This window comes from Ochlerotatus camptorhynchus, unplaced genomic scaffold (assembly GCF_037179485.1).
Source record: "Ochlerotatus camptorhynchus isolate MF236.1 unplaced genomic scaffold, CSIRO-AGI_Acam_v1.1 ptg000423l, whole genome shotgun sequence".
Taxonomy (NCBI): domain Eukaryota; kingdom Metazoa; phylum Arthropoda; class Insecta; order Diptera; family Culicidae; genus Ochlerotatus; species Ochlerotatus camptorhynchus.
Window position 1 is genome coordinate 570,179 of NW_027040909.1, and position 14,131 is coordinate 584,309.

A 14,131-nucleotide genomic window follows, 5' to 3' on the forward strand; every position below is an offset into this window, starting at 1 on the left:
CAGACAGACAGACAGACAGACAGACAGACAGACAGACAGACAGACAGACAGACAGACAGACAGACAGACAGACAGACAGACAGACAGACAGACAGACAGACAGACAGACAGACAGACAGACAGACAGACAGACAGACAGACAGACAGACAGACAGACAGACAGACAGACAGACAGACAGACAGACAGACAGACAGACAGACAGACAGACAGACAGACAGACAGACAGACAGACAGACAGACAGACAGACAGACAGACAGACAGACAGACAGACAGACAGACAGACAGACAGACAGACAGACAGACAGACAGACAGACAGACAGACAGACAGACAGACAGACAGACAGACAGACAGACAGACAGACAGACAGACAGACAGACAGACAGACAGACAGACAGACAGACAGACAGACAGACAGACAGACAGACAGACAGACAGACAGACAGACAGACAGACAGACAGACAGACAGACAGACAGACAGACAGACAGACAGACAGACAGACAGACAGACAGACAGACAGACAGACAGACAGACAGACAGACAGACAGACAGACAGACAGACAGACAGACAGACAGACAGACAGACAGACAGACAGACAGACAGACAGACAGACAGACAGACAGACAGACAGACAGACAGACAGACAGACAGACAGACAGACAGACAGACAGACAGACAGACAGACAGACAGACAGACAGACAGACAGACAGACAGACAGACAGACAGACAGACAGACAGACAGACAGACAGACAGACAGACAGACAGACAGACAGACAGACAGACAGACAGACAGACAGACAGACAGACAGACAGACAGACAGACAGACAGACAGACAGACAGACAGACAGACAGACAGACAGACAGACAGACAGACAGACAGACAGACAGACAGACAGACAGACAGACAGACAGACAGACAGACAGACAGACAGACAGACAGACAGACAGACAGACAGACAGACAGACAGACAGACAGACAGACAGACAGACAGACAGACAGACAGACAGACAGACAGACAGACAGACAGACAGACAGACAGACAGACAGACAGACAGACAGACAGACAGACAGACAGACAGACAGACAGACAGACAGACAGACAGACAGACAGACAGACAGACAGACAGACAGACAGACAGACAGACAGACAGACAGACAGACAGACAGACAGACAGACAGACAGACAGACAGACAGACAGACAGACAGACAGACAGACAGACAGACAGACAGACAGACAGACAGACAGACAGACAGACAGACAGACAGACAGACAGACAGACAGACAGACAGACAGACAGACAGACAGACAGACAGACAGACAGACAGACAGACAGACAGACAGACAGACAGACAGACAGACAGACAGACAGACAGACAGACAGACAGACAGACAGACAGACAGACAGACAGACAGACAGACAGACAGACAGACAGACAGACAGACAGACAGACAGACAGACAGACAGACAGACAGACAGACAGACAGACAGACAGACAGACAGACAGACAGACAGACAGACAGACAGACAGACAGACAGACAGACAGACAGACAGACAGACAGACAGACAGACAGACAGACAGACAGACAGACAGACAGACAGACAGACAGACAGACAGACAGACAGACAGACAGACAGACAGACAGACAGACAGACAGACAGACAGACAGACAGACAGACAGACAGACAGACAGACAGACAGACAGACAGACAGACAGACAGACAGACAGACAGACAGACAGACAGACAGACAGACAGACAGACAGACAGACAGACAGACAGACAGACAGACAGACAGACAGACAGACAGACAGACAGACAGACAGACAGACAGACAGACAGACAGACAGACAGACAGACAGACAGACAGACAGACAGACAGACAGACAGACAGACAGACAGACAGACAGACAGACAGACAGACAGACAGACAGACAGACAGACAGACAGACAGACAGACAGACAGACAGACAGACAGACAGACAGACAGACAGACAGACAGACAGACAGACAGACAGACAGACAGACAGACAGACAGACAGACAGACAGACAGACAGACAGACAGACAGACCGAAATTCATTTTTATATATATAGAAGATAGAAGATAGAAGATAGACATTGCTTCTGAAAAACAACGGTTTCCGAACACAATGATATTTTTTCGAACCCATTTTTAAATCAAGATTTAAAGCAAAACAATAACTTCACTGTTTAACATTGAACTAACAAATTGACAGCTCGATCCCATACAAAGTCCCACAGATTGGTGCTAAGATGGGGATGTTTGCTAATGTAATCGTTCGTATTTCCTCAGAGGTCTGTGCCATCAGTCGCCAGATGCGATAGTATTTTTATTTTTATTTGATCAAAGATGGTTTTGTGTGCAATGATCTTTGACAACGTTCAAAGTGTTTATCATTTTGTCAATTTTTTCAATGCATTTCAGTTTTGACTAGAGTGAACTAGAGTCAGTGGACAGTAGTCACGTTAAGAAAAAAAAACAATAGAATTCGCATCACTGTTTTCGAAAGACTCCCTTCCCTTTCACTTGGCAACAGAGGAATTATGCATCAACTTCAAATGACTTCTAGCGAGAAAGCAAATTACCGGCAGTAGTAAATCATTATGTCAGTGAAACAAACTCTCATTACTGATCATTTCCAAACGCATCTCATGATAATTTAAAGCTAACTGCGTGTTTATGATCATTTCTTCGACTATATGTTAGTGCAATACCTTTCGTAGAACTTTCAAAACATCGTAATGTTTTTTTAGTCGGTTTGACAGATCAATAGGTAGACTTAGCTGCACTCTTGGCGTGATTCTTATACACCGACTCGACTCTAGAGTGAACGAAATAGAACCAGAAAATTCTGGTACTAGATTTGAAGAAAACGCTAGTACAATCGAGTAGTAATGTTACCATGTGGTACACTGAAAAATTGCAACAGCAGGTTTGTCATCAATGTATTCGAACCGCTCCGTCTGGGACTTAAATTTAGATTGAAGCTTTTACAACTCAAGTACCTATTAAAAATCTAGCTAGTACATTAAGGAAGAAGTGTCCATAACTGTTACTCCAATAAAATAATAAAATGCTTCAAGAATGCCTCAATACCCAGTAGTATGCACATCGATAACTGTACCTAAGCAGTAAACCTTCGTATTATCAATAAAAATTAAAAATAACACGTGATGACAAGAGAAAAACAGATAAGAGGCATCCTGGGGGTGCGACACTATCTAAATTTTAAAATCTCAATGTTAGCGAATCCATCTACGAAAAATCTTGTTTCAACGCTTACATCTAAATCCATCTACTCACATCGCTCTCCAACTATTTGCAGGAAATGTTCAAAATATTCATTAATCTTCTGTCTATCTACTAAGCGGGCGCATATCTCATAACAGCAAAGCGAAAATTTTCCTGCATTTTAGTTACAGCCAGGCGACATCCATTGTACGCCACGCGAAAAATGATCCTCCTCCCCTTTCGCCCCTTCGTCGCGTCTTTTCTACTTGCCACATAATTCTGAGCCTCCCTTCCCCTTTTGCAGCGTGACGAACTAAACGACGACGAATAATCGAACCGGACCATTCAATAAATCTCCAGAAACAGAGAAAACCATTCATCAGTTCGCCGAGTGCTGTTGTCCGTAGCAGTCGATTAAGCAAAATGGATCGATGGGAAGGCAAGGTGGCCGTTGTTACTGGAGCAAGCTCCGGCATCGGTGCAGTTATAGTTAAAGAATTGGCGAAAGCTGGAATGGTAACCATTGGATTGGCTCGTCGAGTGGAACGCATTCAGCAGCTGAAAACCCAACTGTCGGAGGAAGCTGCCGGAAGATTGTACGCAATGAGTTGCGATGTTTCTAAGGAAGACAGCATCAACAGTACATTTGCGGAGATCGTAGATAAATTCGGCGGAGTTGATGTATTGGTTAATAATGCAGGTGTAGTACGAGAAACTGCACTACTCGCAGACGATGGTGCCCAGCCGTTGAAAGACATTCTGGAAATCAATGTGTTGGGATTGACTCTGTGCACTCGTAAAGCGTTCAAATCGATGAAACAGCGCAACGTAGCTGGACATATAGTGCATATAAATAGCATTGCCGGACATAAAGTGCTTAACTTTCCTCATATGAATATGTATTCTGCCAGCAAGTATGCTGTTACGGCCATCACAGAAACGATGAGAAACGAACTGCGTGAGCAAGGGTCCAAAGTCAAAGTTACTGTGAGTCGGAATAATTGATTTTTTTATTGCATGATTTTGAATAATTTGATCTTTCGCTTCGTTTCAGAGCATCAGTCCTGGAGTAGTAAAAACTGAAATCGTTGACGGTCTGGATGATCACAAAGATTTCCCCAAGCTGGAATGCGAGGACATCGCTCACGCTGTATTGTACGTATTGGGTACCCCACCGCATGTTCAGGTTCATGAATTGACCATTAAGCCGGTCGGAGAAGGCTTCTAACAACGTTAATGTGGGTTGAAGGAATTGTAAGAAATAAATATGAAACTATAAATAAAGTCATAATAAAAAATTTAATAGTTTAAAAAATGTTATCACAGAGCACGTGATTATAAGCTGGGATTTTATTCATATTCAAATAAGAAAGTAATGTTAAGCGTTGATTATGCAATCAAATTAATCATTGCCAATAATATTGTATGGTCAAGAGCATACCACAATAGATCAAATTAATGGCCTTAGTAGATTTATGTGAACCCGAAGTTATCCACCTGATCAATCTGACCATTCTTAGTTGATTAATTTTCTACCAAAATTCTCTAATCTGCAGTCAAGACGAGAAGTAAGGAAATTTGAGATTGATACTAATGTGGATCAGGGGGGCCTCATAGCCTAGTGAGTAAAGGCACGGTATTACCAAGACGGAGGCGGCGGGTTTGATTCCCGGTCAGGTCGAGGGAATCTTTCGGGTTGGAAATTTTCTCGACTTCCCTGGGCATAGAGTATGATTGTGCTTTCCACACAATATACAGATTCATGCATTGGTAATTGGCATCGAAAGCTCTCAATTAATAACTGAGGAAGTGTATTTAGAACACTAAGTTGAGAGCACGCAATAAGCTAATATGCACTAAACAATAAGCTTGAAATGCGAATAAGAAGAAGAAGAAAGACTAATGTGGATCTGGTTACCCAATATTAAATAATGTAATTTCATGTGTCCCGAGATGGGTTTATCCATAAATTACATAGCAAGTTTTTGAGAGCTTCCACTCTTTTCCAAATCAGTAAAGAAGTCTCCCCTAAACTGTCTACATAGTTTACGGATATCCCCTAATGAACAGCTACCATGCAAAGTGCTTAACGACCTGTTCTGAGCATCATCCAGAAAACTAACTTGTGGAAAGCTTTTGCCATTCGAGTTACCAGCCTTTAATCTTCAATACTTCCCCTGGGGCTGCCGGAACCTGTTAATATGACTGCCAATGCTTTTCTCAAAACCTGATGTGATTTGAAGTGTGGTGTGCTGCATTTTGGGTCATGTTTAATCATATCCACTTCTCCGGGAACACCTGGAACATGTTTGGGTGTATCCGATGAGGTCCTACCAACCGGTGGAAACTAACGATTTAGAATTGGCTCACTACTTGACTAGCTTATTGGTCCCACGTAAATCTATAAGCGGACCCCGTTCTAGTCGAAATTCTAGTACTACACTATGTTTGTTTTGATTCGCTATGAAAGTTTTACAGATAAAATGAGGGGTTCACGGATTTTCTTATGTTTCGAGGGGTGCATCGAATAGCTTGGGACCGAAGATAGTACCAGAGCTGATCCAAAAAGTTGAGCACGTTTCTTCGGGACCGTCTGGTCTTAAAGGGTGATACGGTCAAAATTTGGTCAATATCAACTTGACGTATTTCTTTTAATTTTGCATTTAAAAAACCTGAACACCCCTCATTTTGAAGGTGTGTGTGTAGAATGTTGCTCCTATTTTGATTTTGGAATTCACTCTTCAGTTGTCAAAATGCCGTCCAAGCAAGAAGAGCAGCGTATCAAAATTTTGCTCGCGCATCGCGAAAATCCGAGCTACTCGCACGCAAAGTTGGCAAAGTCGCTAAAAGTTGCCAAATCAACCGTTACAAATGTAATTAAAGTGTTTGGGGAACGTTTGTCGACAGCCAGGAAGTCTGGATCGGGGGGAAATCGAAAACCGGAAGCCGCTGAGACGACAAAGAGAGTTGCCGGTAGTTTCAAGCGAAACCCTAACCTCTCTCTCCGGGATGCCGCAAATAAGCTGGGTGTATCGTCTACAACCGTGCATCGAGCCAAAAAACGAGCCGGGCTATCGACTTACAAGAAGGTAGTGACTCCAAATCGCGATGATAAACAAAATACGACGGCCAAACCGCGATCCCGGAGGCTGTACACGACGATGCTGACGAAGTTTGACTGCGTGGTAATGGACGACGAAACCTACGTCAAAGCCGACTACAAGCAGCTTCCGGGACAGGAGTTTTATACGGCAAAAGGAAGGGGAAAGGTAGCAGATGTTTTCAAGCACATGAAACTGTCAAAGTTCGCAAAGAAATATCTGGTTTGGCAAGCCATCTGTACCTGTGGCTTGAAAAGCAGCATTTTCATAGCTTCCGGGACTGTCAACCAAGAAATTTACGTGAAAGAGTGTTTGAATAAACGTCTGCTGCCTTTCCTGAAGAAACACGGTTGTTCCGTACTGTTTTGGCCGGATTTGGCATCTTGCCATTACGGTAAAAATGCCATGGAGTGGTACGCCGCCAACAACGTGCAGGTGGTTCCCAAGGACAAGAACCCTCCCAACACGCCAGAGCTCCGCCCAATTGAGAAATACTGGGCTATTGTCAAGCGGAACCTAAAGAAGACCAAAAAACTGCTAAGGGCGAGCAGCAGTTCAAGGTAAACTGGCTTTCTGCGGCGAAGAAGGTGGACAAGGTGGCTGTACAAAATCTGATGGCAGGGGTCAAGCGTAAGGCCCGGCAATTCGGATTTGGAAAAGCGGAAGCCTAACTGAATATTTTTCCTGAATTTTATACTAATTGAACTTGAAAAAGAAATTTAATTTGATTTTTTAAATAAACGATTTCACCGATTTACACGCGTTTTCCCTTGACCAAATTTTGACCGTATCACCCTTTAGAGTTACCTCTATGGTTCTACTGTTTTGCCTGACTCATAACAAATTGTATGCGAGGGGGAACTGAACTCGTCTAATTTTGCATTGCAGATGCTATATTAAATTAGACGAGGCATACATTGTATCCGACATCATTGGACGGAGACCGATGATCATCAAAGGAGATTTCAGCGGCTCCATACAGATACAGATACGGCATAAGAGATAGAGATTTGATTTATTGACAAAAGTTGTAGCTAATATCAAAACCTACAAAAGCTTCATACATTATTTCACGAAATTCTGTTGATGAAAAAAGTTAGAGCCAAATGAATATAAATGAATGAACGAAATTAATGTAAATGATTTGCCATGCCTGGAAATCATGCTGAGCATGAGCATGAACATGATTGACCGCCCAGTGTTTCTACTTCATTATTGCCAGATCACCTGCAATTACAATGGGACGAGCACTCATCCTCAATGTGTAAACATACGTTCTACTTCTTCTTCTTCTTCTTATTCTTCTTCTTATTATTATTATTATTCTTCTTTTTCTTCTTCTTCTTTCTTTTCTTCGCGTTTCAAGCTTATTGCTTATCTCATACTAGGTTATTGCGTTCTTTAAACTTAGTGTTCTAGATGCGCTTTTACAGTTATTAATTGAGAGGCTTCGATGCCTGTATCATTTTTGCATTAGTATAATTGTGTGGCAAGTACAGTCATACCATAGAGGTAACTCTAAGACTAGTAGGTCCCGAAAAAACGTGCTCAACTTTTTGGCTCAGCTTTGGTACTATTTTCGGTCCCAACCTAATCGATGCACCCCTCTAAACATAGGAAAATCCACGAACCCCTCATTTTATCTGTCAAACTTTCATAGCGAATCAAAACAAACATTGTGTAGTACTGGAATTTTGACTAGAATGGGGTTCGTTAATCGATTTTCTTGGGATCAATAGGCTAGTCAAGTAGTGAGCCAATGTAAAATCGTTAGTTTCCACCGGTTGGTCATACTCTATGCCCAGGGAAGTCGAGAAAATTTCCAACCCGAAAAATTCCTAGACCGGACCGTGAATCGAACCCAGCCACCTCCAGCCAGGCTTGCTTCCACTCACTTGCTATAAAAAAACATATTTTTGGAATTTTGAATTCATTAGATGTTATAATGATAGCTTGTACTTGATAGATACAAGAAGACGTTGAAAGGCAAGTGTTTGACACCTGTCAAATTCGCTTTCAGATAGTCACAATTAGCGATTTTACGACTCGCGAGCGCTCACTCTGAGTGAACGCTCATGAATCATAAAATCGCTTAGTGTGACACTCTGAAAGCGAAATTGACATGTTTCATATGTCAAACACATACTTTGCAACTTCTGATTTTAACTTTCAAGTACAAAATATCATAATAACATCTAACGATTTTATAATTCTGAAATATTTTTTATAGCAAGTGAGTGGAACCATCCCTGCCTCCAGCATTGTCTTGCTTTGTAGCTGCGCCTTTTCCGACTGAGCTAAGGGACGCCCCAATCTCATACTTTACAATATCCAATACCAGTGCCGGCCGCGTCCGAATGCTGGTCAATTAGGGAGTGGTTAGAAACGCTTTGATGGAAGCCGAGAAATCTCTGCACATCCTCGAGAATTCACTGAAGTGTTGGATTAAAGAATTGGGCTTGCAGCCGGGTTCGTTTTGGTATACGATATGCTGAACGGAATCGACGTGTTCATGTTCAGAAATACAGCGATACAACATTAATGACTCTATAAGCGGCGCCGGTTGTGTAGTGGTCCCCAGCAGGCCTGGGTTCAATCAATTATATAATTAAAATAATAATAACAAAGGAATACAGAGTAAGTGGTATGGTTATTGAACATGTGTCCAGAATATCAGGTAGAGGTCACTGGCTACTAGTAAAATTGATAGAATATTCACAGAATCGGTATCTACGCCTAAACTTGAGTTATTTGCGATTTCCCGGTAATAATAATGCATAATCAAACAGTGGCCAAGTTCACACAATCTTATAAGCGACACTAATGGATAGAGAAATAATATCAATGTAAAAAGTAACAAATGACAAAGATCGTACGAGAAAAAAGGTTATTGGTCGGCGCGTATACCACCCAGCCCCCAATGAGGTGATCGCCTGTCTGGGAAAGTCTGAATCGTATGACTAGCAAAATTATTACGTGCACGTATTATCACCTTCGCTCGTATGATCGGGGTTATTCGATCTGGCATGTCCCAGACAAATGTCTGAGCATAAGGGTCGTTCAAAAAAAAAATATTAAATGTTAGCTCACACCCCACTATAAACTTTTATTGGATGAAATAAGTGTTGCCTCTGAAAATGGATATGGATATTACTATAACATATAGAAAGTTTTCTTTATTGAATTCTGCTAGTAACTTATACTCGGTAAAACCATGCACGGTGTGTGATTTGTCTCGTGGATTTTGTTAATTCCTCAAGTAGCTTTGCAAGCTAAATAGAGGTTTTATAGCATTATACAAGTCTAAATCATGCCCTACAGATCCCTCATAAACCCAAAATTGTTACTTGGGCAACTTTGTTTGGGTATATACAATTGGCTTGCTGACTTCAGTAAACATGTTTGAGACACTTTTGAGTTTGTGTGTACGGAAATTGATCACTCTTCGAATTCTAAATTGTAACTATTGATAACCAAAAGTGACAATAATCAACTTGGCTGATATTTGGAGGCAACACAAAATTTGAACAACCCTAGTGTGCTTAAATCGTTTAGCATACAGCCCAATTTGATTGATTGTCTGAAGACGCAATGCCGGCATAACCGGAACTATAGCATTATTTTTTATTATTAAATTCAACGGACAGCAGTACAGCATTCTCTTATTATCAGTGGTTTAGAACTCAATTGTTATTTATAAGCTTGCTCAGTATAACGTTTACCGTCAAACAGAACACAACATGGACCGTTGGCAAGGCAAAGTGGCTATAGTAACTGGTGCGAGCTCCGGTATCGGCGCTGCAACGGTTAAGGAACTGGTCAAGGCGGGGATGGTAGTCGTTGGATTGGCCAGGAGAGTTGAGCAGATCCAAGCACTGAAAGCTGATCTCCCCAAGGAAGTTGCATCTAATTTGTATGCCTTTAAATGTGACATCGCGAAAGAAGACGATATTCTGAAGGCCTTCAAATTTGTCGAGGAGAAATTCGGTGGAATGGACGTCCTAGTGAATAATGCCGGTGCGTATGAGAATGTTGATTTGTTGGTGGCCGGCAACACTAGCGCCTTACGGCAGTCATTGGATGTGAATGTGCTGGGACTGGCCCTGTGTAGCCGGGAGGCATTTATATCAATGAAGAAAAGAGCTGCTGATGGACACATTATTCATATTAATAGCATCGAAGGTCACAAAGTCCCGTGCTACCCGGGTGCCAACCTGTACCCGGCGAGCAAGCATGCAGTGACAGCTATTACCGAAACGATGCGGAATGAGATGAGAAATGCTGGCACCAAAATTAAAGTTACGGTAAGTTATAGCCTTGGTTTGACTAAATGAAGTCCATTGATATACCGATATATTCATTTTTAGAGCATCAGTCCCGGACTGGTGAAAACTCCTATGATGGATCTTTGCGATGAGTATGGAAGCCACGATACCAGTACGATGCCAATGCTTCACCCGATAGACATTGCTCAAGGTATTCTTTATGCACTGGGTACGCCGCCTCATGTGCAGGTCCATGAATTGACCATAAAAGCTGTTGGAGAACCGGTTTAGGAGATATTTTCATACGAAAATGTTGAAAGCAGAATATAACATAATAGTGGTATTCACAAAGCGTAAAGATATACGCCCTCGTTAATGAGTAAACTTCCATTACACTTGAATGGACCCTGATATTTTAACAACAGTGTACATTAGACGATGCAAAATTTGAAATTTTCGCTCCACAGTGCAATATGAAAAAAAGCTAGAGGACAATGAACAAAAAGTTTGGTTTTCCCATGGTAATTTCCATATAAACATCTAATGGTTTGTGCCCAGCCAGTTTGTTTATCAAATGAGTTCACATTTTGCGAGGGTAATCAGGACGCAATTTGGCACCGTTTAAGTGAAAATTTCAAATTTTGTATTAGCCTAGTGTGCATGCTTACGATGCGCATAGTGAATACCTCTAATGTGAATGTCGATGACAATATGCATATTCTTAACCGTAATATTGGTAGATAAGCAACACAATTATTTCACCTCGTTAATGAATAAAATAATCTTCTTAATAAGACTATCCGTTGAGTTATTTAAGTGTTATTTCCGAAAAAATCGAGGCAATCGAATTTTTGTCGAGTGGTGAATTTATCTTTAACGGTGAGAATACTGCAACACTGCACGAGAGCGATTGTTGAGCGCTACAGACAGGTGCGGGACTCGATTTTTCGGAGGAAGAAATGGCAACAGGAAGACCGAAATTGCGGAGCGATAAAACAGTTGTACCGCGTTAACGACACACGAAAGCTCTACAAGAAGCTCGCCCAAAAGGCTACCTTTATAACGGTTATAGGTAGGTATATAGCAGAAAATGAAAGTGGCACGGTAACAGATCAAGGAGCACGCGCAGATGACGCACAGGCCGCAGTCCTCCAAGTAATCGAGGAAGTGATCGATGGGTTGAAACACAATTAAACCGCTGAGATTTTACTAGCGAAGTGGATGGTGTGTCAGATCTACAAAATTGGATTGCTACCGTTACCACGCTATCACGTCATTGACCACCACCTATCTCCAAAATGCTATGCTAACGTCTATCACCAACAGCAATCAAGAGAGTTAAGCGCTGTCCAGACTGAGCTGTATAACAAGTTATAACGGTTGTCAAATAATTGCAACACAGAAACCACCATCAAGATAGCGCTATAACATGTTATAACCATAGAGGTAACTCTTCTTCTTTCTTCTTCTTTCCTTTATTTAACGTCGGTCTAGTGCCAATTAAAGAGCCTAAATTTATAAAGAAGCGACATGTCAAAATTGGAACAATCGATTGTCTGTCAAAGTCATAGGAAAAGTCATTCCAATCGAGCAGAAGACCTGTCAAATGGATAAGATGTCGTCTCTTTATAAATTCAGGCTCTTTAGTGCCAATCACCGACGGACATCGATTGCCATCCATTGACGGCAATCGAATGTGCAGGAAGGCAGCTTCCACACCTGCGTAGGATATCGCACCCATTCAAACACACATGGGCCGGGACCAACGGCTTTACTTCCCTTCCGAAGGAAGACGTGACCAGAGATTTTTATGCCTCAGAAAAATCCCACTGACCTCGGCTGGAATTGAACCCAGACCCATTGGGGTGCTAGAAAGCAGTCACGCTTACCACTACACCACCGGCGCCGGCCATAGAGGTAACTCTAAGGCTAGAAGGTCCCGGAGAAACGTGCTCAACTTTTTGGCTCAGCTCTGGTACTATCTTCGGTCCCAAGCTAATCTATGCACCCCTCGAAACATAGGAAAATCCACGAGCCACTAATTTTATCTGTCAAACTTTCATAGCGCATCAAAACAAACATAGTAGTTGAATTTTGACTAGAATGGGGTACGTTAATCGATTTGCTTGGGACCAATAGGCTAGTCAAGAGTTGAGCCAATTTTAAATCGTTAGTTTCCAACCGGTGGTAATACCATAGAGGTAACTCTAAGACCACTGGGTCCCGAAGAAAATCATTATTATTTTTGGCTCACTCAGTACCAGAACAACGGTCCCAAGCAGTCCCAAGCTATTTCACTCATCCCTGCATGTTCTGCATGAATCCACACACCCCTGATGTTATCTGTCAAACTTTCATAGCGAATCAAAACAAACATAGTGTAGTAATAGAATTTCAACTAGAATAGGGTACGTTAATCGTTTGCTTGGGACCAATAGGCTACTAAAGTGGTGAGCCAATTTAAAATCGTTAGTTTCGTAGTTGAAGATGCTAATTTCAAATAACAGACTGTAGTGGTAATTTTTATACGATAGATGGAGTAGATGAAAGCATAGAGTTGATAGTTCCGTTAGAGTACGGCAGTGTGAAGATTGTATATAGATATTAGAATAGCGAACTAGGACAACTTTTAAGGAAGGTACAAATCGGTTTTTTCATCTCTCTTTACCAAACTCCCCCTTTGGAGAGGGATGGTGAGGGGTGTCGCCCTCCCCCTCCGGCCACCACTGGCAAAAAGAGATGAAAACCGACCCGTTCAAGTACCAACTGTGTGTTTGAAACAGTAAAAATCGGTACATAACTCTGGATGGGAGCATACCATCAATTACTGTCAATGGTCGAAAGGTACAGTAGCAACACCTACCCCACCCGTGTCCCTTCGAGATCGTCAAGTCGACGATGACAGGAGCACATATCGTGGTAGGGGTAAACAATAGTTACAATTTCCAAACCTACGACTGGATGCCTTCCTTCAAATAACAATTGAAGTTCGGTAAAAATCGGTAGAACTGTTTCAAACACACAGTTGGTAGTTGAACGGGTCGGTTTTCATCTCTTTTTGCCAGTGGTGGCGGGGGGGGGGACACCCCTCACCATCCCTCTCCAAAGGGGGAGTTTGGTAAAGAGAGATGAAAAAACCGATTTGTACCTTCCTTAAAAGTTGTCCTAGTTCGCTATTCTAATATCTATATACAATCTTCACACTGCCGTACTCTAACGGAACTATCAACTCTATGCTTTCATCTACTCCATCTATCATTTTCATTTTCATTTTGCAGCGTTTGGTGGGGCAATGGGAGCGCAAGTCAATCCAAAGCCGAGGATAAAGGACGGGTAATGGCTGAATAGTCTATGCGGACCACTTGAACACCATGGGAAAAGGAAGGGATTGAAGAGACCGGTTTTTGGGGGGTTTTGAGGAAATGACACATAGTGATGCTAAATGTAAAGAAACCGAAAATCCATCTCCCACTGATTCATCCTTTCACATATATACCAAAT

The 14,131-nt window shown here is 42.2% G+C and overlaps 3 protein-coding genes across 6 annotated transcripts in view; 2 read left to right on the forward strand and 1 right to left on the reverse strand.

The window, feature by feature from the left end:
* Positions 1–14,131, reverse strand: part of scramb1 (scramblase 1) — a 99,471-nt gene that overhangs the window by 54,682 nt on the left and 30,658 nt on the right. The window lies entirely within an intron of this gene.
* On the forward strand, positions 3,302–4,528 carry LOC135711172 (farnesol dehydrogenase-like). Its single transcript, XM_065233945.1, has 2 exons — positions 3,302–4,251; positions 4,319–4,528. The coding sequence occupies exons 1-2, from the start codon at positions 3,688–3,690 to the stop codon at positions 4,490–4,492; spliced, it is 738 nt and encodes a 245-aa protein (XP_065090017.1). The 5' UTR covers positions 3,302–3,687; the 3' UTR covers positions 4,493–4,528.
* On the forward strand, positions 9,655–12,929 carry LOC135711119 (farnesol dehydrogenase-like). Of its 2 annotated transcripts, XR_010518455.1 has the most exons (3): positions 9,655–10,669; positions 10,733–12,076; positions 12,548–12,929. XR_010518455.1 is itself a non-coding variant. In XM_065233860.1 (2 exons), the coding sequence occupies exons 1-2, from the start codon at positions 10,106–10,108 to the stop codon at positions 10,919–10,921; spliced, it is 753 nt and encodes a 250-aa protein (XP_065089932.1). In that variant the 5' UTR covers positions 9,655–10,105; the 3' UTR covers positions 10,922–12,389. The 2 variants fall into 2 exon arrangements, 1 of the variants encoding a protein (XP_065089932.1); XM_065233860.1 differs by lacking the exon at positions 12,548–12,929 and having other exon boundaries at positions 10,733–12,389.